This window comes from Rhinopithecus bieti, unplaced genomic scaffold (genome assembly GCF_001698545.2).
Source record: "Rhinopithecus bieti isolate Rb0 unplaced genomic scaffold, ASM169854v2 scaffold_23816, whole genome shotgun sequence".
NCBI lineage: Eukaryota > Metazoa > Chordata > Mammalia > Primates > Cercopithecidae > Rhinopithecus > Rhinopithecus bieti.
Window position 1 is genome coordinate 1,198,408 of NW_016811019.1, and position 26,787 is coordinate 1,225,194.

Consider the following 26,787-nt stretch of genomic DNA (forward strand, 5'->3'; position numbering starts at 1 on the left):
GGTGCTGACGAGTTGATGGGTACAGCACACCAACATGGCACAAGTACACATATGTAACAAACCTGCACGTTGTACACATGTACCCTAGAACTTAAAGTATAATAAAAAATAAAAAATAAAAAAAAGAACTCATGCATCTTACAGTTCTCCCTTGCATGTATTTTCACAACTTTACTCAGAGCGGCTACCACTAAATTTAGCACCTTCTCCAAGTCTCAGCACTATTAGGGCAGTGAAATTATAGCCGGATACATTCCTGAGATTTGTCAGCATATATACCCTACCAAAGTGGGAACACGGGCATAATTCCACATCTCTATTCCTTAATTCCTGAAGGAATCTGGAAATCCTGGATAATTCAAAATATTGTAGGCTCTTAGTCATCAATGTTTTCTCCTTATCCCCCAACTGTTTCAGACTTCATACTGCTGGTTCAGTAGCCCGTTTACTAGATTCCTTCCAACACTTTCCAAACTTCCTTCATCCTCTATCATGTTACAGAATGCTTCCTCTGGCAACTTTCTTAACTGACTTCCGGTTCTCCTGTGAGGAAAATGCTTCTCTTGCAGTCCTCACTTAATTTCAACTAATATCCCCTTTCTCAGTTCCTCTGTAACTTTCCAGGACATTTTTACAAGCCTAGTAATTAATACCCAGTTAGCTTTCATTTGAATTTTTATAGCATTATAAATATCACTATCAGAGTACTTAGCACATATTTAACACAACAACAAAAAAAACCAGAGGGCTCATTAAATTAAACATTTCTATATATTTTTTAAGCTCTTCATTCTTTCCATCAACTCCTCCTGCCAGGTTATCATGGCCACACAAATATGAGACTAGGACAACCTGGATAAGGCTCCTTGCTTAATTTAAGGAAAGGATGCCAGGCCCCTCTACTCTAGGCTTACTGAGGGGTGGTACTTGGCTGAGCTCACCCTGCAGGAAACCAGGCCAGAATTCTGGCAAACTTTATGTAAGAGTTAGTAGTTGAGAAACTGGTCCAGTGCCACAGGATGCCTCAGAAGCTGGGCAAAGGGCAAAGAGGCCACATCTACAATGTGAAAGCCTATTACCAATACCTTGGGGGAAAGAAGGGAAATATACCTGGGCAAACGGCCAATCAAACCAAGATGTGGTACTAAGACGCAGCTTCAGAGTGAGTAGGTCCTACATGTAATTCTGCTCTATCTTCTCTACTACCTAAGATAATGTGCAAGGATGATTAATGAAATGAAATGCGTATAACTAGTATAATCTTTTGGCCTGAAAGGAATTGTGAACATGATGAAGAAGGATTAAGGTAACTGCACATGTCAATAGAAACTTCTGACAAAAGGATTAGCTGTGTAACCATTGCACAGCTCCCTTATGTAATTAAGTGGCACAAGTTAAGCAGTAAATAAGAACTACTTCGTTTGAACTTTACTTTCTCTACTTCTATATTATTCTATTATCTCATTAGGAGGCCACAAAAATAGGGGTCTAGATCACCAGGCACAGTGGTTCACGTCTATAATCCCAGCACTTCAGAAGGCCAAGACAGGCAGATCGCTTGAGCCCAGGAGTTTGAGATCGGCCTGGGCAACATAATGAGGCGTCATTTCTATTAAAATTGAAAATAAATTAGCACGGAGTGGTGGTGCATGCCTATATTCCCAGCTACTCAGCGGGGGCTTAGGCAGGAGGATTGCTTGAGCCCAGGAGGTCGAGGCTGCAGTGATACCTGATCATGCCACTGCAATCCGGCCTGGATGACAGAACAAGGACCCTGTCTCAAAATAAATAAATGGGGGTCTAGGAGTAAACAATATTATAGTTATGATTTATTTAACTGTCTGAATCCCCTATTAGAATTATGACAAACCCAGAGGCAAGGAGTAATCCAAAGTCCACCACCATCACAGCCAACAACAGCCACTCAAAAAAATGTGTTGGACTTGGCTACTTTGAAACCATTAAGAATAGAGGCCTGATAAATGTTGATGTGTCTTTCTTGCCTCCCAAGTAACTATAAGCTTTTTCACAGAAATTACTCATCTACTCTTTACCAAGGCAAAGAAATACTGGTTCATCAATATTTGTTAACTAATTATACTACTTTCTGACACTAGAGAACTTGGAAGAAAAAAGAAAGAGAGGAATATATTAGAAAAATAATCTTAACGGCAGAAAAATATCATGCAAAGTTTCTAAATGAGTAATTCTAGGCTTCGGATACCACAAATGTCTTACTTGTCCTTACTATAAATGGAGGCAATTAATATATCTCATTGATAAAAAGAGAAATGCATCAATGTGGCATTCTACATTCAGTATTACTATATACAATTAAGTATTCTGTTTTTATGACCTTTCAGGAAACTAACAGATTTACCAAGGAAAGATGGAATTAATGAGTGTTTACTATGTGCAACAAATTATACTTAGCTCTTTAGCTATATTATTTTATTTTTTAACTTAAGAGACAAGGTCTTGCTGTGTTGCCCAGGCTGGCCTTGAACTCCTGGGCTCAAGTGATTATCCTGCCTCAGCCTCCCAAATAGCTTGGGACTATAGGCGTGTGTCACCACGCCCAGTTCCAGCTACATTATTTTATTTAATACAATTACCTATGAGATATGCATTATTGTCTCTTTTTTCAGATGGAGTAACTGAGGTTTAGAAAGATAAAATAACTTAACCAAGGTCACCCAGGTAGTAAGTGGTAGAGCAAGAATTCTAATACAGGTTTGACTCCAAAGTCTGTTATTTTTCACTAGTGGAAAATAAAATCAGTTACTGCAAACTTGATCCCTAAAAGGACTGAACTTAGATCTAGAATCTGATTAGGATAATCCCTTTATTTTCCTTAAATTTTCATAAACTAAAGATATGAGCAACAAAATTACAATTCTAATGCAATCTAGCACAATAAATAAATCAGCTATATTACCTTGCAGCCTCATCTTCTAGTTTTTTTTTCTGTATTAGTTCTAATCTTTTTCTTTCAATTTCCTTCAACTTGTCACGTTTGATCTTATAAAGTTGTTCAAGGGCTAACTGCTGTGTGTTGTAGGTTTCTCTCAGTTCCTAAGGAGAAAAAGAAAATAAGTCAATATGTGAATGATTTAAATATACTTGTCATATATATTCACGTGGCATTTGCAATAAAAGATAAAAATCCTAAAGCAAGTTGAACTACATTTAAAAGATTTAAAGTTTTAAAAAATATCTAGATGATTAAAAAAAACCTTAAGTATCTAAATCATATAGCCCCTGAGATAAACACATTAAAATAGTGTACTTTTCCATCAATTCATTTCTATGGAACACAGAATTTTTCACAAGCCAGTGCTTTGATTTGGTACATAATTTTCAATTAAAAAAAGCAACCCATTAAAAATATGGGGGAATAATTTGCTTGTTATAACATCTGAAGAGAAATTTTGTTCAGCCATGTTTTGACATATATAGTTCAACCAAGTTATTTTTATCCAATATGATCTTGAACTAAACACAGAATTATTAAATAATATAGTTCAAAACTAAAAATGGAAAAGATGTCTACCTAAAATCATGACTACAATGAACCAAAATAATGAAAAGTATTCCAAACAGGAGTTGAAATAAACAACTGCTTATTGAGCATCTAGTTGTATGCTAAGTGCTATAAAGCATTCCAAGGGGATCCAATACAAGGCTGACTCCCAAGTCTACAGACTTTGCCTTTAAAGAGTTCACAATCTCAGTGTAGTGGCAAGTGTCAACATGCAGGGCAGAGGTAAATTCCTTAGTAGAAACTTGTGATTATCTGTTCAGCATCTTCTTTTCCTCTTCTTCAACAGCACCCTGCCTTCTTCCTCTGGGAAACTGATCTTTCCGCCTTCCTCCCAACATCTTATGTGGTTTTAAAAGGTCTGCCAAACTCAGAGCTCCTCCCATTCCCACCAGGCACAATTGTTTATTTCTGACCTAAACAATCACAACGCCTTACTTTCCTGCTCAGAAATGATTGGTCCAAAGGACATAAGCATAATCCAAACTGGCCCAGAATATTTTCCTGGGATTCACATATGTTGAAGTGGGGAGAAAGAAACCTTTCTTCAGCTCATTAAACTGGGATAAAGTAAATCTGGAGCTGCCACACAACCAAATAAGACCTGAGGATAGGAATAAAATCAACTCAGAAAAAAGAGAAGGAAAGATTAGAGACTGAGGCGGAGAGAAAGGCTACTGCAGAAGCTGAATGTTCAATATCATGGCTCGGAGACCTAGGAACTGCCCCTGTCCAGCAGCCCTTCCTTGGATTCAGTTACTGGTCCTAGGATGCTTCTAATAATCACTCATTAGCTTAACTATTTTGAACTACATCTCTTTCATTTGGAATCCAAGAATCCTGAACTAGAGAGTAGAAAAAGGAGGCTAGAGGAAAGAAGTGGGGGCAGGGGGACTTAAGAGTAATCAAAAGAAACTTCACGGCAAAGGTGAGAGCTGGACAGTATTTGGGTAGAATGTTTTGGTAAAAAGTTTTTTTGGTATCAACCTATACACAATAACACAACTCCAAACTCCATTTCTTTTCAGAGATAACTATTTTATAAGTGAACCTTTTACTTGATTTAAATGGCAGATTTGATCTGAGTACAGCATGCTGTCCCGAGACTATGTCCAACATGTCTGAGCAAAACATATACGACTTAAGCCAATAATAATGCAAATACTACTTTTATAGCAAATTTTCCACAGCTCTCAGCTTCTAGGGTTTTATTTGTTGTACCTTTCTCTAAATTCTATTGAGAAGCAGAAGAATATAGTGGTTACAACATATGGAGAAGCAAGGTGGTTTAATGATGAGGAACATGGATCTGGAATAAGACTAACAAGGCTTGACTCAGGCTCTGTATACCGGCTGTATAACCTTAGGAAAGTTATTTTATAGTTTCCTCATCACTAAAATGAAGTTAATTATAGTGCAAGGGTGTCCAATCTTTTAGCTTCCCTGGGCTACATGTAAAGAGGAAAAATTGTCTTGTGCTACATGTAAAATACACTAACAATAGCTGATAAGCTAAAATAAATACATAAATAAAGAAAATTGCAAAACAAAATCTCACAATGTTTTAAGAAAGTTTACAAATTTGTGTAGGGCTGCATTCAAAGCCGTCCTGGGCCGCATGTGGCCCGTGGGCCACAGGTTGGGGAAGCTTGTTATGATACATGCCTCACAGAGTTGTTGTGAGGATAAAATGAGTTATCCCCATTTTACTAAGTATTCCCTTACTAATCCCATTCCCTCCAGTGTCAGAGTTAATGAGCTTCCTCGTGCCATTCTGTATATTCCTCTATCATAGTGTCTTCCAACTATATGACTGCCTCCTCCACTAAAGTGAGTTTCTTGACAACAAGACTGTCTTTCATCAAGGTGTCTCCAGCCAACAGAGAACCTAGTACAATATGGATATTTAGTATTTATTGGACAAATGAAAAATGCATAAACAATAGTCTATGCAAATTAGTAAGATTTGAAGAGCACCACAAAGCTTGCCAAGTATTTCTTCTACTTGACTATGGTGATGTAAAAATTCCTATCCTTAGACCTGTTCCTCTGGGTTAAGTCACTACTTCCAGGTCCTTGTAAAAATAAACCAATCAGAATTCTTTAAGAGTTGTTGTCAATCTTTTTTTTTTTTTTGAGATGGAGTCTCGCTCTGTCGCCCAGGCTGGAGTGCAGTGGCGCGATCTCAGCTCACTGCAACCTCTGCCTCCCGGGTTCAAGCAATTCTCCTGCCTCAGCCTCCCGAGTAGCTGGGATTACAGGCTCATGCCACCATGCCTAGCTAATTTTTGCATTTTTAGTAGAGATGGGGTTTTAACTAGTTGGCCAGGCTGGTCGTGAACTCCTGAGTTCAGGCAATCTGCCTGCCTCGGCCTCCCAAAGGGCCAAGATTACAGGCGTGAGCCACTGAGCCCAGCCAAGTTGTTATCAATCTTAATAGAATGACAGATTATCTCTTTCACATTAAGGAACCTCTATTACTAGTTTGCCAATAAGTTTTGCTTTTAAAATCATGAATGGATATTAGGCGGCCGGATCACAAGGTCAGGAGATCGAGACCATCCTGGCTAACACAGTGAAACCCCATCTCTACTAAAAAAAAATACAAAAAACTAGCTGGGCATGGTGGCGGGCGCCTGTAGTCCCAGCTACTCGGGAGGCTGAGGCAGGAGAATGGCGTGAACCCGGGAGGCAGAGCTTGCAGTGAGCCGAGATCGCGCCACTGCACTCCAGCCTGGGTGACAGAGCGAGACTCCACCTCAAAAAAAACAAAAACAAAACAAAACAAAACAAAACAAAAACCTTTCCTGTATCTAATGAGATGAGCATAATCTTTTTCTCCTTTGTCTGTTTATACAGTAAATTACATTACACTTTTCTGTACGTTAAATCATCTTTGTATGGCTGAGGTAAATCCAACTGGGTCATGGCGGGTTATGCCACCTGGAGGGGTATTACTAATGCAGATTACCCCAGATCCTTGGAAGCAGAGGGTTTAGACCTAACTCATTGAAGGAAACCACAATTCTACCATTAACAGATTCTACTTTCCCTCTATGGACAAGCATTTCCCCAATCATTATCTCAAGTCAACACTGGTTGATTTTCCAAAACACTAAAGATATTTTGGAGATTCTGACAGCCCCTTTCTTAAGAAGAGTGGGGAAAAATAATTTTCTTTTTTCACAAATAACAAAAATATTTGTATATTTGTACATAAGAGTTTACAGGCCGGGCGCGGTGGCTCAAGCCTGTAATCCCAGCACTTTGGGAGGCCGAGACGGGTGGATCACGAGGTCAGGAGATCGAGACCATCCAGGCTAACACCGTGAAACCCCATCTCTACTAAAACCACAAAAAACTAGCCGGGCGAGGTGGCGGGCGCCTGTAGTCCCAGCTACTCGGGAGGCTGAGGCAGGAGAATGGCGTAAACCCCGGAGGCGGAGCTTGCAGAGAGCTGAGATCCGGCCACTGCACTCCAGCCTGGGCCACAGAGCGAGACTCCATCTCAAAAAAAAAAAAAAGAGTTTACAAAGCATTTTCATCTACATGCTATTTCATTTAATCATAAGACTCTGCAAAGAAGACAGGCAGATAATGTCAGCTTGTTTTGCAAAGGATGAAAGCAAAATTTGGAGGGTAAATGACAAATCGTTACACAACTGGCAGGTGGTATGGATAAGACTAGAGTTTACTTTTTCAGATCCCTAGGCCAGTACAGTTTTCATTGCACTTCACTGCTAAAGATGTGTGAGTATTTTCTCTTTTTTTTTTTTTTTTGAGACGGAGTCTTGCTCTGTTGCCCAGGCTGGAGTGCAGCGGTGCAATCTCACCTCACTGCAACCTCCTCCTGGGTTCAAGTGATTCTCCTGCCTCAGTCTCCCAAGTGGCTGGGACTACAGGCACCTGCCACCATGCCCGGCTTTTCATATTTTTAGTAGAGATGAGGTTTCACTACGTTGGCCAGGCTGGTCTCAAACTCCTGATCTCATGATCCGCCTGCCATGGCCTCCCAAAGTGTTGGGATTATAGGCATGAGCCAGAGCACCTGGCCAGACGTGTGAATTTTCTTAATGGTATAATAGCCTGTCAAATGTCTCACTTCTGAATCCACTGGCTTTTTTATTTGTCTTGGTATAACTTAAGCAAGAGTAAAAATTATTGATTCTGTACGTGCATATTGCAGGTTCCAGTAAAACATAACATTCTAAGATAAATAATTTTAAATATTTTACTCCTGTTGTCACTACAAGTAGCCTAAAGGAGCAATTAACCCAGGTGCTCTACTATCACAAAGGACCACAGCATTAGAACTAAGTGCCTGTCCTCCTCCAACACTATCAGGACCAGTTCCATCTCACCTACTGATAAGACACAGCCTTTCTTCTCATTCCTTATCCCCTGAATTCTTATCTCTACAGTGCTGTTTATCCCTTAATCTGACCCAATCCCCTACTCATTCTCTCCTTAAACCTCTCCACTCTCCTAGAACTTCCTCTGTGTGATCCGGAAACGATCACATAGCTACCAATCTTCTCTGAACGAAAATTCTCTTACCTCTTCGCCTTCTTGGCTGACCCCTCAGGATACTACTTTTCCGCTAGTCCTCTCTCAGTTTATTATCATATACTCCACTGACATCAGGGTCAGAAGATAACTATGGTATTTTCCTTGCTCTTCATTGCCACTTTCAGATGGTTATTTCCCCCTCACTCTTACCAACTACATGCTTTTCTGGGGCTCCTACCATCCAGCAATACCATTCTCTCCTTCCTTTTTATTGTCATCTATTAGTCACCTGGTCATTCACTCACCTCACTAATCTCTAAGTCTTTGACATCCACATAAATGATGCAATCAAAACCTCAACTCTCAGGCTGATCTCTTCATCAATGACCTTTTTAACTCTACTTAATCCATCATTCCCATTATTACACCCTGAGTCTTACTATAATCAGAAACAGAACTACCACTGACCAAATACCCCATTCTTCAAACATAAGTTCTCACCCTTCGAACTTTTCTTACACCTGGTACATCTATATCAATAGGTTTTGTTTGTTTGTTTCTTTTTTCTGAGACAGAGTTCTGTTCTTGCTGCCCTGGTTGGAGTGCAGTGGCGTGATCTTGACTCACTGCAACCTCCACCTCCCAGATTCAAGCAATTCTCATGCCCGGGTAGCTGGGATTAAAGGAGCGCACCACCACACCCAGCTACTTTTTTGTATTTTTAGTAGAGACAAGGTTTCATCATGTTGGCCAGGCTGGTCTCGAACCACTGACCTCAGGTGATCCACCTGCCTCGGCCTCCCAAAATGCAGGGATTACAGGCATGAGCCACCACGCCCGGCCATCAATAGGTTTTCAACCTCACTGAGACCATTCTGTTGACTCCCATCATTCTCTCTCTTTATTAATACCCCTTCCTCTCTTCACATCCTTCATGTCTAGCTCATGTTTCAGAGTTCATCTTCATCATAATGTTTTTGTCAAATCTGTAACTCTTTTGTCCTTCTCTCTTTGTGCATGTCCATTAAAACCCCAAACCTATAGGAACCATGAACCTATTTCATCAGCTTTCTCTGTGCTTATACCTAAACAGCTGAACACCGGTGAGGAAAAATCATACAATTAGGCATACTGTTTTCAATTTAAATACATCGCCTCCAACTTCAAACAGACATTCAACATTGCTCAGCACACTTAGATTTTCCTCTACTAAGCTTACATATCTGCACTGAAATGTCTATTTCATGCCTATTTCTCTCCGGAAACTTCCTAATCTCCATCCATTCTCCTCACTACCAGCTATAAACCTTGCCTCATTAGGCCATCAGACTACAGCTCTCTCATCTTTCCATCTCAAAAAATCAATAGAACTTCCAGCATCTCCACCCCTCTTCTTCTGGCCTAGGTTGAGTTCTATCATGTCCTCCTCTACCCAGGAAGATTCTTTCTGATGGTTCAACTTACCTCTGATTTTAAGTCTTGAAGCTGTCGGTAAGGGAGGGGGCTAGTGAAGTACTGGGTAGAGAAAAGCGGGTTCCTGGCTAGGGCTTCACCCTCAGGCCTCTGCCCATGACATGAACTTAAGTGAGGACAGGCACTTCTGCCTTCGCACCCAAATGTTGCATCTTCTAAGACCACCCTGGCCTGCCACACCCCTATCCTGTGCCTATAAAAACCCAAGATCCTAGAAAGGCAGAGACATAAGCAGCTGGACGTCGTGAGGAACACATTGGCGGAAGATGACACAAGCAGAGCTGGTCATCAAGAGCACGCCGGTGGAAAAGGACGTCAACAGGCACCGGCAGGCCGGCAGGCCACTGACCAGAGGAACAACGCAGAGTTTGGCCAAAGCAGTCAGAGAAGTCAGGTTGCGGCCCGACTCCAAGGTAAAACCATCCCCCTTCTGTCTCTCCCATCTGCCGAGAGCTACTTCTACTCAATAAAACCTTGTATTCATTCTCCAAGCCCACGTGTGATCCAATTCTTCCAGTACACCAAGGCAAGAAACCCTGGGATACAGAAATCCCTCTGTTCTGTCCTTGTGATAAGGAAGGGGGTCTGACTGAGCTGGGCAACACAAACCGCCTATAGACAGCAAACTAAAAAAACACCATGTAACATACCCACACTGGGGCTTCAGCTGTAAACATTCACCCCTAGACACTGCCATGGGGTCAGAGCCCCACAGCCTGCCCATCTGTATGTTCCCCTAGAGGTTTGAGCAGGGGATACTGAAGAAGTGAGCCACACCCCTATCACTTGCCCTTCGAGCGGGACAAGGGAACCTTTCCTGTTTCACTGTCAACTTCCTACTCTCTACCACAAATTTAACTGCATTCATATCCATCTTCTCCCCGTATGTTACACTGAAAGTATTCTTTTTATCCATTCTTTAATCTGTGCTCTCCATTCTATCTTAATCTGCTTCTTCAGGGACTTTGCTCCATCAATTACCACAATCTCAATCTCTCTCTCTTTCCCCCGCCTCCTCCTCCTTTCTTTTCTCTTTACTATTTCCTTCAAGTCTTTCTTAAAAAAAAAAAAAAAAAAAAAAAAAAAGGTTTTCTTTTGACCCCCATGCTTTTTTCTTTTCATTCTAAGAGTTGCTGCTACTCACTTAACCGTTCCTCAACTCTCACTCATTCCTGATCCACTGCAATCCAGCTTCTGCTTATCACTCAAGTGAAATGGCACTTTTAGTAAGGTCTTCAAAGTTTCCTTTTGACAAATTCAATGGATATTTTCTTTTCTTTCTTTTTTTTTTTTTCTTTGAGACCGAGTTTTGCTCTTGTTGACCAGGCTGGAGTGCAATGGCGTGATCTCGGCTCACAGCAACCTCCGCCTCCCAGGTTCAAGTGATTCTTCTGTCTCAGTTTCCTCAGCAGCTGGGATTATAGGCACCCGCCACTATGCCCGGCTAATTTTTTGTATTTTTAGTAAAGATGGGTTTTCACCATCTTGGCCACGTTGGTCTCAAACTCCTGACCTCAGGTGATCCACTCGCCTTGGCCTCCCAAAGTGCTGGGATTACAGGCATGAGCCACAGCACCCGGCCAATATTTTTTAGTACTATGTTAACTAATAACTCTATCATTTTCCAGTGACTACAGAAGACCTCTTTTCTCGCTTTCTGTGACAACAGTCTCCTGACTGCTCTGGCAGTATAGATTTCGTATCTCTTTAGTTTCCTAAATTGCTCTGATGAAAGTATCAATAAGCAGTGTAAGTCTGGAAGGCAGGAAGCAGAAGGAACAAAGTAAAACAAGGGACAAGAATAACTACTGGCCTGTGGAGAATCAAATGCTAACTGAAAGAATTAGACTATGTGAGGCAGAAGAGTCCACAAATCATCATTAAACTTCACTTTACAGATGAAGAAACTTAGTTTAGTTTCTATGCAATCCGTAGCAAAAGTTTAAAAATCATATAATCTGGTCATTCATGCCATAACCATAAAGGCTAAAATATGGGTCCCTTGCTGCTACCATCTTTCCAATTTGCCCTACCTTTGCTCAGGTAACAAATGAACTCTACTTATCATGTTTCTGTCTTCACTGTGGAATATATATGCAAACAGGCAACTGCCCTAGTGCCATCCATTTTAGTACTGAGTATAATGTGTAGTCAAAATCTGCTAGAGTCAGCAAGCAGTAAACATAAAGCACATTTCTTTAAGTTCTATTAAAATATGTATTGACCATTTTAAATACTCTGTATGTTATACATGGCGAAGATAACTAGTTATTTATATAATTTAAACATTTTTATTTGATGTGCAAGCATGTCTAAATATGAGCCTGGTAACTAGACCTGACTAAAGTTGCCCCTGCATTATTAGTTCTTTAACACTGTCCTTATAACAGTATTAGGAAGCAGTTTGGTGCATATATGACATAAACTTGCCCTAGATTTCATAAAGTATTAAGTTTTATTTTAAACACTGATTTTCAGTGATATGGGTAAGTGATTTAATCTCACATTTTCTTTTGAATTGAGTTAGTAATCATCTTATCACTTAACCCACTCACAGGGATGTTGTAAAGGAACCAGGTTATATTTCTAAGTGTCCTGGGCTTCTTTTGAGAAAGGTTACCGTGGGCAACCTTACTGATTTCTGCATTAGACTCAAACAGGCAGTTAGACAGCAGAAGGATATTCAAGCAAGCAGAAAGAAAAAGGTTTATATTGTATACGTTATTTCAAACAAAGATACTCAAAGGCAAAGAATAGTCTAGTTTAAAAAAAAAAACAGTAAAGTAACTCAAAGAAAAGAAGCTAGATATTAGAAAATAACCTTAAGTAAGAGGAAGAGGTTGTTGAGACAGCTTAGCAGAGACAAAAGGCACTGAAGAACAGAGTCATCCATATTCCCACACTGTAAGATAAGGCAGACAAAAAGCCAATTAAACTATGTACAGACTTTTTTTTTTTAATTAATTTTTTTTTTTTTGAGACGGAGTCTCACTCTGTCACCAGGCTGGAGTGCAGTGGCATCATCTCGGCTCACTGCAACCTCCACCTCCCGGGTTCAAGCGATTCTCCTGCCTCAGCCTCCCAAGTAGCTGGGACTACAGGTGCATGCCACCACGCCCGGCTAATTTTTGTATTTTTAGTAGAGACGGGGTTTTACCATGTTGGCCAGGCTGGTCTCGCTCTCTTGACCTCGTGATCCGCCCGCCTTGGCCTCCCAAAGTGCTGGGATTACAGGCGTGAGCCACTGTGCCCAGTTATGTAGATTTTTTTAAAGAAATAATATAGGGAAGATAAGTTGGCTGGCTTGTCTAACCAGCAATGACAAATGATTCAGTTTTCTATAAAATTTTTTTCTACTGAATATATGCTTGTGTAAAGTGTATAAACATTGTTCACCTCAAATTCCCCTTCCTTACCTGAAGCCACCATGTTGTCCTTTCTTTAGCACGCTGTTTACTCTATATTTGGTGTTAATGTTATTCTAAATAAGTCAGCATGATAAAAGCCATATGAAGAGAGAGATTTCTTATACAAAAGCTTTATGAAAAGCTTTATTTCTTACAGAGAATACTTTACACTCTGGAAACTTTGTATTGTTAGCAAAGGAATAACTGAGACTATTCCCAAATTTATATTATATGCCATGAGTCTGGTTTTTAGTTTCTTTCATAGGTATAGCTTCAGTATACAATGAATACTGTGGTGAATGATATGCAGACAGTCTATGTTTTGGACATCTGCTCTGCCACTGCGGCAAATAAAGAAACATTAACTTGCTTTTCATGCAAACTTTATAGTGCCAGATTCTGTTTTAGATTTCATTGATCATTGCATTATTAACAGAGATTAAATTACACTTAACAAGGAAACAAAAGAAAAACTGTGCTGAAAGAGCCTCTACCACCTGAATTATTTCAAATTTTCCATATTTCCCATTTCTGAAAATTGCCTAGGATCACGTAGGCTGAGATCAGTTCTGTCATACTGACAAAGGCAATTGTTCTGGAAATGTATAGATGCCAATACAAACAGCACATAGTCATCAAAAACTGGAAACTGTGATAAAGTATATGTTTAGTTATATGACACTATGTCATATAACTAGAACATTAAAAACAGTCTTGAAATTCTTGTTTGTTGAAATTATAAAATAAATTATGAAAATGTAATACATATAATAGCTTTAGCTATTTATTCTATTAAATCAAAATAATGAAGGTAAGAAGTTAGTTACCTAAAATAAATAGCATCAAAATAAATACCTTTAGTTGATCGTTATAAGAATCCATTTCTGATAGCTTAGATGCAGTTTCTTTTCAAGAGCATCTAATTGTTCTTTAAGTCTTTGGCATAATTCTTGCTTTTCTAATGATTTTTTATGAAGTAAACTGACCCTTGAATCTGAAAAACAAACATCAGACAGTTTACATTTTGTAGAAGTTCATATGTTATTACCAGCATGCCATTTACTGTTTGGTCAAATTGATGTAACTAGACCAACACAAAGGATGTATACACATAATGTAGACGAGTACAAGAGAAAACAGTTGTTATTTCCACTTCCCAGATTATATGCTGGAAAGAGCATCAGAGGAAATGGTTATAAGCCTTGGTTCTCCATTCAAAAGGACTAGGACTTGAAGTGCAATTCTACTTTAGGAAAAATACTTCACCAATCTAATCCTCAGGCTTTTCATGTACGATGAGCATCACACCACATTAAATGAGGTGATGGATATAAAGCCATTGTATACTCTGGTCCACAGTTAATATTCAATTAATAGAAGCTATAGTTAAAGTAGCTTTCCATTTATTCTTTGTGCTCCCAAGAACAGGGAAATATTCACAGCAAAGATTTAATAAGTATTACTAACTGGATTATTTAGTAACATTATTTTAGGAGGTAAGAACAGAAGGTTTCATTTTATATTATCTTTTTTTACATATTCATGCAGGGATGCAGAAACCAGATGGAAATATATAATGCAGAATACATTACAATAAATTAAAATAGCAATATTATCTGTTTAAATGCCTATTTTAACTTTATCATATTTTAAAGTACAGAAGTACAAAATTTAAATAAAATGAAACATAGAGTAAAAAATTAAAAGGCCTCCATCTCAACTGCAAGTTCATCCCTCTTTTAGGCATTTACATTTAGATGTATACATATTTGACTTTTATTTCCATGGGTTTTAATAGAATCATATTGTCTACATTGCTGTGCAACTTGTTTTGAATTTAATAAGATATCTTATCAATCAGGACAAATAATCTAGTTCATCCTTTTAAATTGCTCCATGGTAGTCTACATTATGGCTACTGCATAATTTATATTATTACCTTTCTGACTGGTATAAGTAGATGTGGGTCTGTACACACCGATCAACATCTACCCATTTCCACCTCCCTCTAACCCCTGGTAACCACTCTTCTATTCTCAGCTTCTGTATAGGAATTCAACTTTTTTAGATTTTATATGTAAGTGAGGTCATGCAGTATTTGTCTTTCTGTAACTGAGTTACTGCATTTAGCATAAGGGAGTGCAAATATCTCTTTGAGACAGTAATTTTGTTTCCTTTGAATATATATTCAGAAGTGAGACTGCTGTATCATACAAGAGTTTAATTTAGAAATCTTCATACTATTTTCCATAACAGCTATACCAATTTACATTCCTCCAACAGTGTACATGGGTTCCCTTGTCCCCACATGCTCACTACCACTCGTTATCGCTGATCTTTTTGATAACAGCCATCCTAAAGGTGTGAGGTGATATTATATTTCAGTGTGGTTTAGATATGCATTTCCCCGATGATTAATAATGTTGAGTACCTTTTTAAGTACCTCTTTACCATTTTTAAGTCTTCTTTGGAGAAATGTCCACTCAGGTCCTTTGTCCATTTTGAAATTGGGTTTTTTGATATTTGGTATTGAGTTATATATATTCCTTGTATTTTGGATATAAACCACTTATCAGATATATGGCTCACAAGTATTTTCTCCCATTCCATAGACTGCCTTTTCATCTTGTTGTTTCCTTTACTGTGCAGGAGCTTTTTAGTTTGATGTAGTCCCACTTGTTTATTTTTGTTTCCTGAGCTTTTGGAGTAATATCCAAAAAATCATTGCCAAAGTCAATGTCAAGAGCTTTTGTCTATGTTTTCTTCTAGGAGTTTTATGGTTTCATGTCTTATGTTTAATCCATTTTGAGCTGATTTTTGAGTATGGTATAAGACAAGAGTCCAATTTCATTCTTTTGCAGGTAGATATCCAGTTTTCCCAGTACCATTTATCGAAGAGGCTATCCTTTTCCCATTGTGTCTTCCTGATGCCCTTGTCAAAAATTAGTTGACCATATATACTTGGGTTTATTTTTGGGCTATTCTATTTCATAAGTCCATATGTCTTATCACTGACAAAAAATTGTATATATATTGTATGCATGTTGTTTTGAAATATGTATACATTGTAAAATGGCTAAATTGAGCTGATTAACATATGCATAATTGAGCTGATTAACATAATGCATACATTAATTAGCTGGGCTCTCTATTCTATTCCATAAGTCTTTTGTACTCAACAATTAAAAAATGTATATATAGTATGCATGTTGTTCTGAAATATGCATACATTATAAAATGGCTAAATTGAGCTAATTAACATACGCATTAACTCACATACTTACCATTTTTGTGGTGAGAACACTTAAAATCTATTAGCAACTTTCAAGAATACAACGCACTGTTATTAACTATAGTCACTAGGTTGTACAATAGATTTCTTGAACTTATTCCTCCTATCTAATTGAAATGTTGATTTCCTTTGAGCAAACTCCCAGTGATCACCTCTTCTCCCACCAGCTCTGGTGGCCACCATTCTATTCTCTACTTTTACGGATAAATATACACATTCCACAAATAAATGAAATCATATTGTATTTGTCTTTCTGTGCCTGGCTTATTTCGCTTAATGTAACATCCTACAGGTTCACCCATGTTGCCCCTATGTCTGTCTTTATGCCAGTACCATACTGTTCTTATTACTATAGCTTCATAATATTTGCAAATAGGCAGTGTGATGCTTCCAACTTTTTCTTTCTCAAGACTGCTTTGGTTATTTGAAGTCTTCTGTGATTCCATATACATTTTAAAATTGCTTTTTCTATTTCTGTGAAAGTGCTATTGGAATTCTGATAGGGATTGTGTTGAATCTGTATATTGCTTTGGGTAGTATGGATAATTTTAAAAATAATAATTCTTCCAATACATGAACATGGAGTATCTTTCCATTTATTTATGTCTTTTTCAATTTCTCCCATCAATGTTTTACAGTTTTCAGTTACAGATCTTTCCCCTCCTTGGTCAAATTTATTCCTAAGTATTTAATTATTTTTGATGCCGTCATAAATAACATTGTTTTCTTGGTCTCTTTTTTTGAATATTTATTGGTGTAAAAAATGCAACTGATTTTTGTATGCTGATTTTGTGTCCTACAACTTTACTCAATTCATTTATTAGTTCTAAGTTTTATAGACGTCTTCAGGGTTTTCAACATACAGGATCATGTCATCTGCAAACAGGGATAATTTTACTACTACTTTTATAATTTGAATGTCTTTTATTCCTTTTTCTTGTCTGAGTAGTCTTGCTAGTACTTCCAGTATCATGTTGAACAGAAGTGGTGAAAGTGCATATCCCCACCTCATACCAGATCTTAGATCAAGCTTATCCAACCTATAGGCCATGGACCGCATGTGGCCCAGGATGGCTTTCAATGGGGTCCAACACAAATTCATAAACTTTCTTAAAACATTATGAGATTTTTTTTAGCACTCATCAGCTATTATCGGTGTTAGTGGATTTTATGTGTGGCCCAAGATGATTCTTCTTCCAATGTGATCCAGGGAAGCCAAAAGATTGGACACCCCTGTCTTAGATGAAAAGTCTTTAGTTTCCCCCCATTGATTGTGATAGCTGTGAGCTTTTCATAAATGGCCTTTATTATGTTGAAGAAATTCCCTTCTGTATCTGTTTTTTTGAGAGATTTTATCATGAAAGGATGTTAAACTTTGTCAAATACTCATTCTGTTATTTATTGAGATGATCATGTGGTTCACAGATTTTTGTCTTTCATTGTTAATGCATACTTTAAATTTTGACAGAAATTGCCAAACTACTATTCCAAAAAGCTGTATCAACTCACGACACCAACAATACCTGTTCCTGCAAACCCTCATCTATACTGGATATTATTAATCTTTTTTTCATTTTTGCTAATTGGCAAAAAAGAAACCTGATTGTTATTTCAATTTATATTTTCTTGATAACCAGTGAAGTCAAAGAAACATCTATTTATGTTTCTGGCCACAGTCTTGAATTGTTAGGTCTTATCCTTTGCCTATATTTTCTATTGGGCTGTCGTAATTTTGATTTGTAGAAGCTCTAAATTCTTGTATTACATGTACTTCAAATTTTTTAGTGTTTATGCTGTCTTTCATTACGACTTTTCATTTTATATCATCAAATCTGTAAATATTTTTCTTCATGACTCTATATATTGTTTAAAGAGACTTTCCTCATACCAAGATTATAAAATATTTTCCGGTTTTATAATAGTTTTTCTTGTTTTTATGTTTAGCCTGCTAGTTTATCTAGAATTTATTTCTGTACATAGAGAGCAGTAAAGAGCTCCCCTGCAACTCTTTCAGATAATCCACTGTCTCCCAAATCACTTACTGAAAGTCCATCCTTTCCCCACTAATGTTAAGTGCCAACTTTATCTTATCCTAAGTTGCCATTCATGCATAGGTTTTTGTCTAGACTCTATTCAATTCCATTGTTCTACTTTTCTATTTCCGATCAATAACAAACTATTTTAGGCACTCTAACTTTCATATCTTATGTTTTGATATCTAATAGGGTTAGTCTCCTCCCCTCTATCAAAGTTTTTCTTTTTCAAGTTTTGCCTACTCTTGTACAATTTATTTTCTAGATGAATTTGTCAGTTATCTTGCCAAGTTTCATTTAAAGAAACCCAAAAAGAAGGGAATATATGAATTAGGAGAGAACTGACATAGTATTCATGTATAATATAATATTAAGCTAGTTCATTTAGGAACACAAAATGTCTCTAGTTACTCAGAAATCTTTATTTTTTTATTTTTATTTTTTGAGACAGAGTCTCACTCTACCGCCCAGGCTGAGAGTGCAGTGGCACCATCTCAGCCCACTGCAACCTCTGCCTCCCACGTTCAAGTGATTCTAATGCTTCAGACTTCCGAGCAGCTGAGACCACAGATGCGTGCCACCACCCCTGCTGATTTTTGCATTTTTAATAGTGATGGGGTTTCACCACGTTGGCCAGGCTGGTCTCAAACTCCTGGCTTGAAGTGGTCTGCCCACCTCAGCATCTTAAAGTGCTGGGATTACAGGCATGAGTTACAGTGCCCAGCCTATTCAGGAATCTTTCATGTCTATCAGCAAAGTGTTATAGCTGCATATTTCTTCTTCTTCTTCTTTTTTTTTTTGAGACGGAGTCTCGCACTGTCACCAGGTTACAGTGCAGTGGCGTGACCTCAGCTCACTGCAACCTCCACCTCCCAAGTTCAAGTGATTCTCCTGCCTTAGCCTCCTGAGTAGCTGGGACTACAGGCGTGCGCCACCACGCCCAGCTAATTTTTGTATTTTTTAGTAGAGACAGCGTATCACCATGTTGGCCAGGATGATCTCGATCTCTTGACCTCATGATCCTCCCGCCTTGGCCTCCCAAAGTGCTAGGATTGCAGGTGTGAGCCACTGCACCTGGCCCATATTTCTTCTTTATTCATAACAATGTATATCACTAATAATGCATATTTTAATACCAAATTTGATGATATATATGAACACTATGTTGGGTAACTGGAAGATAAGACAAAGAACATGGTAGTACAGCGGGCTTTACAGTCAGACATGAATTTGATTACTATGACTGCATCATCCTGGGTAACTACTTAACCTCTCTGAACCTCAGTTTTCCTGAGCTGCACAATGGGAATAATAACTACACCACAGGGTTATTGTAAAGATTAAAGGAAAGAATGCATCAAAACTGACTTACACAGTGCTTGGCACATGGCTGGTAATCTTAAATGGCAACTGTTATAGGGAGAGGAATCTAAGGGATACAGGGTACTTTTCAAATCCCAAACAAAAGCTTCCTATTTTAAATTGGACTATGGCTAAACAAATAAATAGGTAACAGCTGCACTGGATTACATTCCACAGAGAAAGAATAGCCCCATCACGTCCTCAATAAGAGATATTCTATATTTTATTCACAATTCAAATAGGAACAATGACAATAATAAAGATATATTTCTGCCACTGTGCAGATCAGGTGGGTTGGCTCGCCCTGTCTCTGGAATGTCTGTGTAAGTGTGAGGTGGGAGCTGATATACTTTGAACAGAAAAGAATCAAGTATAAGGAACACTGTCTGAGCAGGGACATGGACAGACCACCTCAGTGGAAGGCAGGAGACACAATAAAAATAGTTCACGAGAGTGAACTTTATTTCTGATACTTCTTCCACATGAAGGACCCTGCACTAGCCCAACAATCTCAGCTTCTTTCCTTCCTTTCACTAAATGGTGAGCTCAAGATCAGGACCTAGGAATGTACAGCCCAGACTCCTCCTAGCCCTTGCTCTCTAGAGACTTAACTGCCCACAGGAAACCTGCATTCTACTTTGTTCATGAATTCAGCGTTTTATAGGTGCAACTATACCACCCACAGATAAACCATGCTGCCTAAAATCAGCTTCATCAATAATGAGATAGTGATTTGGTCTCTCATTTGTCTTGTTCCTTTGCCTTATTTCTTAATTTGTTCAGAACTTGGGCAAAGAAGGGGATGCTATTTATTGAACTTCATAAACAGCCAAAAGTATAATAAAGAGACCTACAATGGAATAACTGACATGATAGAGACTCAATGAGTGACATTTAGGATACTTTAGTCAGTTGTAACACAACATCTGCAGATTTGCTTTTCTTTAAATAAACCTTGTTTCTGCTACACTTTTATTGGTATGGTATCCAATACAGAGAATTTTTTTTCAGTTTTCTCATTGGGACCTGAGCAAAAACAAAAAAAGTCACAATCTCATAAATTATCCTGGAATGTTTAGTTCCACCGGTGTCAGAGGGCCAAGATGGTAAAATTCTTTGTATGAAGCACAGAGTTAGATAATACAAAGGGTCTGGGCAGGGCATACCATCCTGCTTAAGCCTATGACTGCTGCATGCTAACACCCTAGAATTCCAGGTGCAGCCCCACCGTAAAGCCTCCTCCTGAACAGGTCTTTAAAATCAGTGCAGGACTTTTCAAAATGCACATGTAGTCTTGGGCTAGAGCCAAATTTAGATCTTATAGTCTAATACTTTCTTTGATATTTCAATTATATAAATAAAAATATCAAGATATGAAGTCATACCACAATCATTACTATTTTATTTTATCCACTTTTATCACTGAAAATGCTCTAACATCTGGGATAATGTTTTCACATTATTTTAAACTTACAGGCAAAAGTGTTATTTATAACAGAATACTTTTTTTAATTTTAAAAAAGTAACAATGTTACTGACATAGTCATTCAGAAAAGGATACAAGTAATCAGACAAACCTTAGAGACTTACCAGGTGTGTTACTGAACTGCATGTTTTTAATTCTTTCATTTAATAATTGCTTCTCAGGTACCAGATAGATAAGCTTATTCTGATACTCCTTATAAAAAGAAAAAATAGTACCGGATTAAAATGTTATAATATTGTCCAAGAGTTTTTTTGAAAACTTTAAAACAGGATTTACTCATCTTTGAAACTTACTTTAGAAATAATACATAGTTGTAAACTGCTTACAACTTATGAAGCAACTAGAATGAAATTATGCCAAGAAATATTTAAGCCAAAATCAATTTTGAGTGACTGGCTGAAATTAAAAGGCAGTAAAGAAAGTCTTTGTAAATGGCGTGTCTAGAAGCCCGCAATTTTCAGATTACTGATGAATGACAGTGGACCAGTGCCAGATGGTGTGTGTAAGCATGCCATGACACTCCAGGATGAATATGTGTATATCAAAGAGGGACTAAACGCCGGGTGCCACGTGCGGTGGCTCACGCCTGTAATCTCAGCACTTTAGGAGACCAAGGCAGGTGGATCACTTGAGGTCAGGAGTTCAAGACCAGCCTGGTCAACATGGTGAAACCCCGTCTCCACTAAAAATACAAAAATTAGCCAGGTGGTGATGGGTGCCTGTAATCCCAGCTACTCAGAAGGCTGAGGCAGGAGAATTGCTTGAGGCTGGGAGGCAGAAGTTGCAGTGAGCTAAGATCATGCCACTGCACTCCAGCCTGGGTGATAGAGAAAAAAAAAAAAAAAAAAAAAAAGAGGGACTAAAACTAGGAAAGCAGGTTTAAATCAGATAGAAAATGTTTTGGCTTTTATCTCTCCTGAAACAAAGCAAAAAGACTTATTAATTGCCAGTTCATGCAGTAAGAGAAATTGGATAAGAGAACTCTAGAGATGCAGAAGGCTTCCCTAGCCCCATTCTGCAAACAGTAATTATTGAACCAGACCCTACTGCACAAGCAAAGAAGAGAATTACCAGGACCCCAAGGGACATATTCAAGTTCTCATCATAATTTTAAAAATAATAACTTAAAGTCAAAATTTCCTAAAATTAGTAGCAATAACCTTATTTTAATGTATGTTATGGTCTGAATGTTGGTATGTCCCCAACATTCATATGTTGGAACCTAACTCCCAATGCAGTACTATTAAGTAGGGCTTTAGGAGGCTCCACACTCATGAATTAGATGACTGTCCTTATAAAGGAAGTTGAAGGGACTGCCTTACCCTTTCTGCATGTGAAGATTCAGCAAGAAGGCACTAGTTTTAAAGGAGACAGCAAGCCCTCATCCCACACTGAATCTGCCAACACCTTGATCTTGGACTTCTCAGTCTCTAGAACTATAAGTAATAAATTTCTGTTGCTCATAAATTACCCAGTCTAAGGTCTTTTGTTATAGCAAAAGTAATGAATTAAGAATGCATAAACATTGTTAAAGAGTTAAAACTCAAAGTGGTAAATGTCCACTTATGTATATATATTAAGCAAAACTTAACCAGATGTGTAGCAGAGTTTTAGTTTTAGTAGGTCTATGGACTTCCTGATATTGTATACAGGATTGTGTGTATTTAGATCACAAGTCTATTAAAGACTCAGAGGTTATTGACCCCCAAAACAAAACTCTATTAGAAGAACTGTTTTATTTTGTTTTGAGATGGATTCTCGCTCTATCACCCATGCTGGAGTACAGTGGTGCGATCTTGGTTCACTGCAACCTCTGCCTCCTGGATTCAAGCAGTTCTCCTGCCTCAGTCTCTGGAGTAGCTGGGATTACAGGCATGCGCCACCACACCCAGCTAATTTTTTTGTATTTTTAGTAGAGATGGGATTTCGCCCTGTTGACCAGGCTGGTCTTGAACTCCTGACCTCAGGGGATCCACCCTCCTCGGCCTCCCAAAGTGCTAGGATTACAGCCATGCCCAGCCCAGAAGAACTATTAATTGTACATGTTTAAGAACAATTTAGCAGCGAAGGGCTTACCTGAAGTTCCTGCTGAAGTTGCTTGATTTCCATAATTTCCAAGTCACACTGCTTATCCAGAACTTCCAGCTCGGTCTTTTGAGTTTGCTTTTTGAGTCGGACATCCTGAAGTCTGCCTGAGATCTGCTGATGTTTGCCATTCTATAGGAAGATCATATAAATATATAGTAACATAAAATGCTAATAGATAATGTTTCTACAAGGAGAATAATATTTTCAGTTAAATTTTAAAACCTCAGTTACATTCATATTCATCCTGAAATAAATGCCTAAAACCAAGTGGAATGTGTTTCAGAGTTGTGTCTGTTAAGTTATTAGTGGGAAACATATTCTCAGAGTGCAAGAGCCCATATGTTAGTATGGGAAAGCAGAAACATAACACACTGAATTTTTTTCTGAATTCAGCATTAATTAGACAATATTAATTAACAATATTAATATCAGAGACACTCTCAAAGAATGATGAGGAGGAATAAATGTTTGCATGTGATGTTCAGCATTACCTTCTCTGAACTTCTATTTCTACCCTAAATATTGCCATCTAATTTCCTCTAATGAAACAGTGCCCAGGAGGAACGTTTTGGCAACAGTTCTGTTCTATGCTAATATTCTTCTCCTTTTTTCCTCTTATTCTGCAAAGAAATCAAACCAAACAGCAGAGATTCTCAATAGGACCTAAGAAGAAGGGTGACATGGGGGGTTATGGGCTGAACTGTGTCCCCCAAAATTCATATGTTAAAGTCCCAAGCCTCAATACCTCAGAATGTGACAATATTTGGAGAAAGGGCCTTTAAAGAGGTGATTAAGGTTAAACAAAGTCATACGGGTGGACCCTAATTCAGTCTAACTGGTGTCCTTATTAGAGGTGGAAATCTGAACACAAAAGGCATCAGAGATAAACACACTCAGGGAAAAGACCCTATAAGGACACAACGAACGATGGCCACCTGCAAGCCACCAAAAGAGGCCTCACAAGAAACTAAGCCTATGGATACCTTGGTCTTAGATCTTAGGAGCTGTGAAAAAATTAATTTCTGTTGTTTAAGCCACCTAGCCTGCTGTATTTTGTTACAGCAGCCCTACCAAACTAATAGAGTGGAGTGAGGGGAAATGACATCCCTGGTTAAAAATCACTGATGAAAAGTTTTACTGAAGACTATGTTTCATATTTGAATACATACACTGAAAGGAATATGTGTATCTATGCTGGAGCTCACATTCTTATCCTCAACATGGGATACGTATAGGCTCTGGACCTTTCCAGACTCTGCACATTCACCTGTTACTGTGCTTCGTGTGATGCACCAATTCTTGAGGGAAAAACAATCAATCTTAAGGTCTCTTCCCATTATATATACTCAAGATGATACATACACATTAAAATAGTGCAAAGAAGTTAAAAGTTTTTTACAACTGTTTTGTAGTACTCTGGCATGATTAATACTTGTGGTATGTATGTCTATCCATCTGAAGGCATAGAATATCTCTGACTAAAGATATTGTTTGTGATGATTTAAAAAGTAATTTTTAATGTAATTCAAGTCATCAACCAAATAAAACGTTATAATCACACAAGATCTAAATCTGGCTCTACTACATGACTAGGTATGCATTTTTGCAAAACCCTACTATATGATCAAGGTAGGCTCATGGGATTCTAGGGTCGTGGCAGAATAGTGCCAGATCTCTTATATCTTCTCACCACGCATTTCAAAGAAAGTCTTTTAACAACTTGACCCTCTAACACCTGATTTGTAAAAACGGCTTAGTGGCCAATATTAGCTAAGAACTACAACCCTGCAGAACTGGAATTGTAAGAGATCATTTAGGTCAGCAGTTTCAAATCTGTTGTCTTTTTAATAGTAGAATCTTTTTTTTCCCAAGCAAATCTTGAGTGAAACACCAAGAAAAATAAAGCACATAAACGTCAAGTTTCTCTGTTGTGAAGTGTGGAAAGAGTTGGGGAGAGATCACTGTTCTGCTGCCCAAGCTTCCCCTCTCCTGCCTCTGCTTGGTCCTCCTCAGACCATCTTACAGAGACCAATCTGAAAACTGAAAATCACTCAACTAACACAACTCTTGATTTCATGCAAGGGAAAAGTGAGGCACAGAGAAAGGAAATGTCTTGCCTAGGAGTACACGGTTCATCAGTGTCTGAACTGACGCTACAACATAATTCTCAGCATTCTGAGTCATCATCCTTTTCTCAGTAAACCATATTGTACAGTCTGTTCATATGAAAATGTGACTATTTAATGACATTAAGACATAACTAATTCACGAGAGATTTTAAAACACAATTACATTTTTCTTTTCTTTTCTTTTTTTTTTTTTGAGATGGCATCTCACTCTGTCACCCAGGCTGGAGTGCAGTGGCGTGATCTTGGCTCACTGCAACCTCCACCTCCTGGGTTCAAGTGATTCTCCTGCCTCAGCCTCCCAAGTAGCTAGGATTACAGGCACCTGCAACCACCCACCACGGCTGGCTAATTTTTGTTTGTTTGTTTGAGACGGAGTCTCACTCTGTTGCCCAGGCTTGAGTGCAGTGGCGCGATCTCGGCTCACCGCAGCCTCCACCTCCCAGGTTCCAGTGATCCTTCTGCCTCAGTGTCCCAAGCAGCTGGGAATACAGGTGCACACCACCACTCCTGGCTAATTTTTGTATTTTTAGTAGAGACGGGGTTTTACTATATTGATCAGGCTGGTCTCGAACTCCTGACCTTGTGATCTGCCCGCCTCAGTCTCCCAAAGTGTTGGGATTACAGTGAGCCATCACGCCTGGCCCATGTCTGCCTAATTTTTTTGTATCTTTTTTTTTTTTCAGTAGAGATGGAGTTTCACCATGTTGACCAGGCTGGTTTCGAACTCCTGACCCCAGTTGATCCACCCGCCTTGGCCTCCCAAAGTGCTAGGATTACAGGTGTGAGCCACTGCGCCCGGCCCACAATTACATTTTTCAACAGGTAGCTCTGGCACCATTCAGATAGATTTCACTTAAACTTCAGCCATACCAGTGCTTCCAACTCAAGATGAAGACTCTTCTTTTTAGAGTTTAACCTGACAATTTCTTCTTGTTCTCTGTTCTTTTGATTGAGAAGCTCCTGTCGCCGAATTCTCTCCCATTCTAAGCGACGTTGTCGTTCAAGTTCCTGTTTTGCTGCCTGAAAAAAAAGGAATTAAACTTTATTTTTAAATAAAAAATTTTGCATGATTCAAAAACTGGGAAGACAACAGAAGTTAGGCAGAGTTTAGCACTTAGTGGCTATAGTGGCTAAGGGTAGCTAGGCAAATCTAGTTTTATTAATGGGTCTAAAGACTTCCAAAAAAGTGGATTCATCTATCATATTTTCTGATTTCTTCAAGAGATTTTTTTTTTTTTTTTTTTTTTTTCCCAGACAGCATCTCGCTCTGTCACCCAGGCTGGAGTGCAGTGGCACCACCTTGGCTCACTGCAACCTCCACCGCCTGGGCTCAAGCGATTCTCCTGCCTCAGCCCCCGAAGTAGCTGGGATTATAGGCACACGCCACCACGCCTGGCTAATTTTTGTACTTTTGTAGAGACAGGGTTTCACCATGTTGCCCAGGTTGGAAGACCATCCTTTTGTTAG

General features: G+C 38.6%; 1 protein-coding gene across 1 annotated transcript in view; it reads right to left on the bottom strand.

Moving 5' to 3' along the window:
- ITSN2 (intersectin 2) overlaps positions 1-26,787 on the bottom strand; it is a 152,851-nt gene that overhangs the window by 67,646 nt on the left and 58,418 nt on the right. The window contains 6 exon segments of the mRNA XM_017893367.1: positions 2,939-3,075; positions 13,786-13,841; positions 13,844-13,924; positions 21,208-21,295; positions 23,180-23,320; positions 26,191-26,340. Coding sequence (XP_017748856.1) covers positions 2,939-3,075; positions 13,786-13,841; positions 13,844-13,924; positions 21,208-21,295; positions 23,180-23,320; positions 26,191-26,340 — 653 coding nt within the window.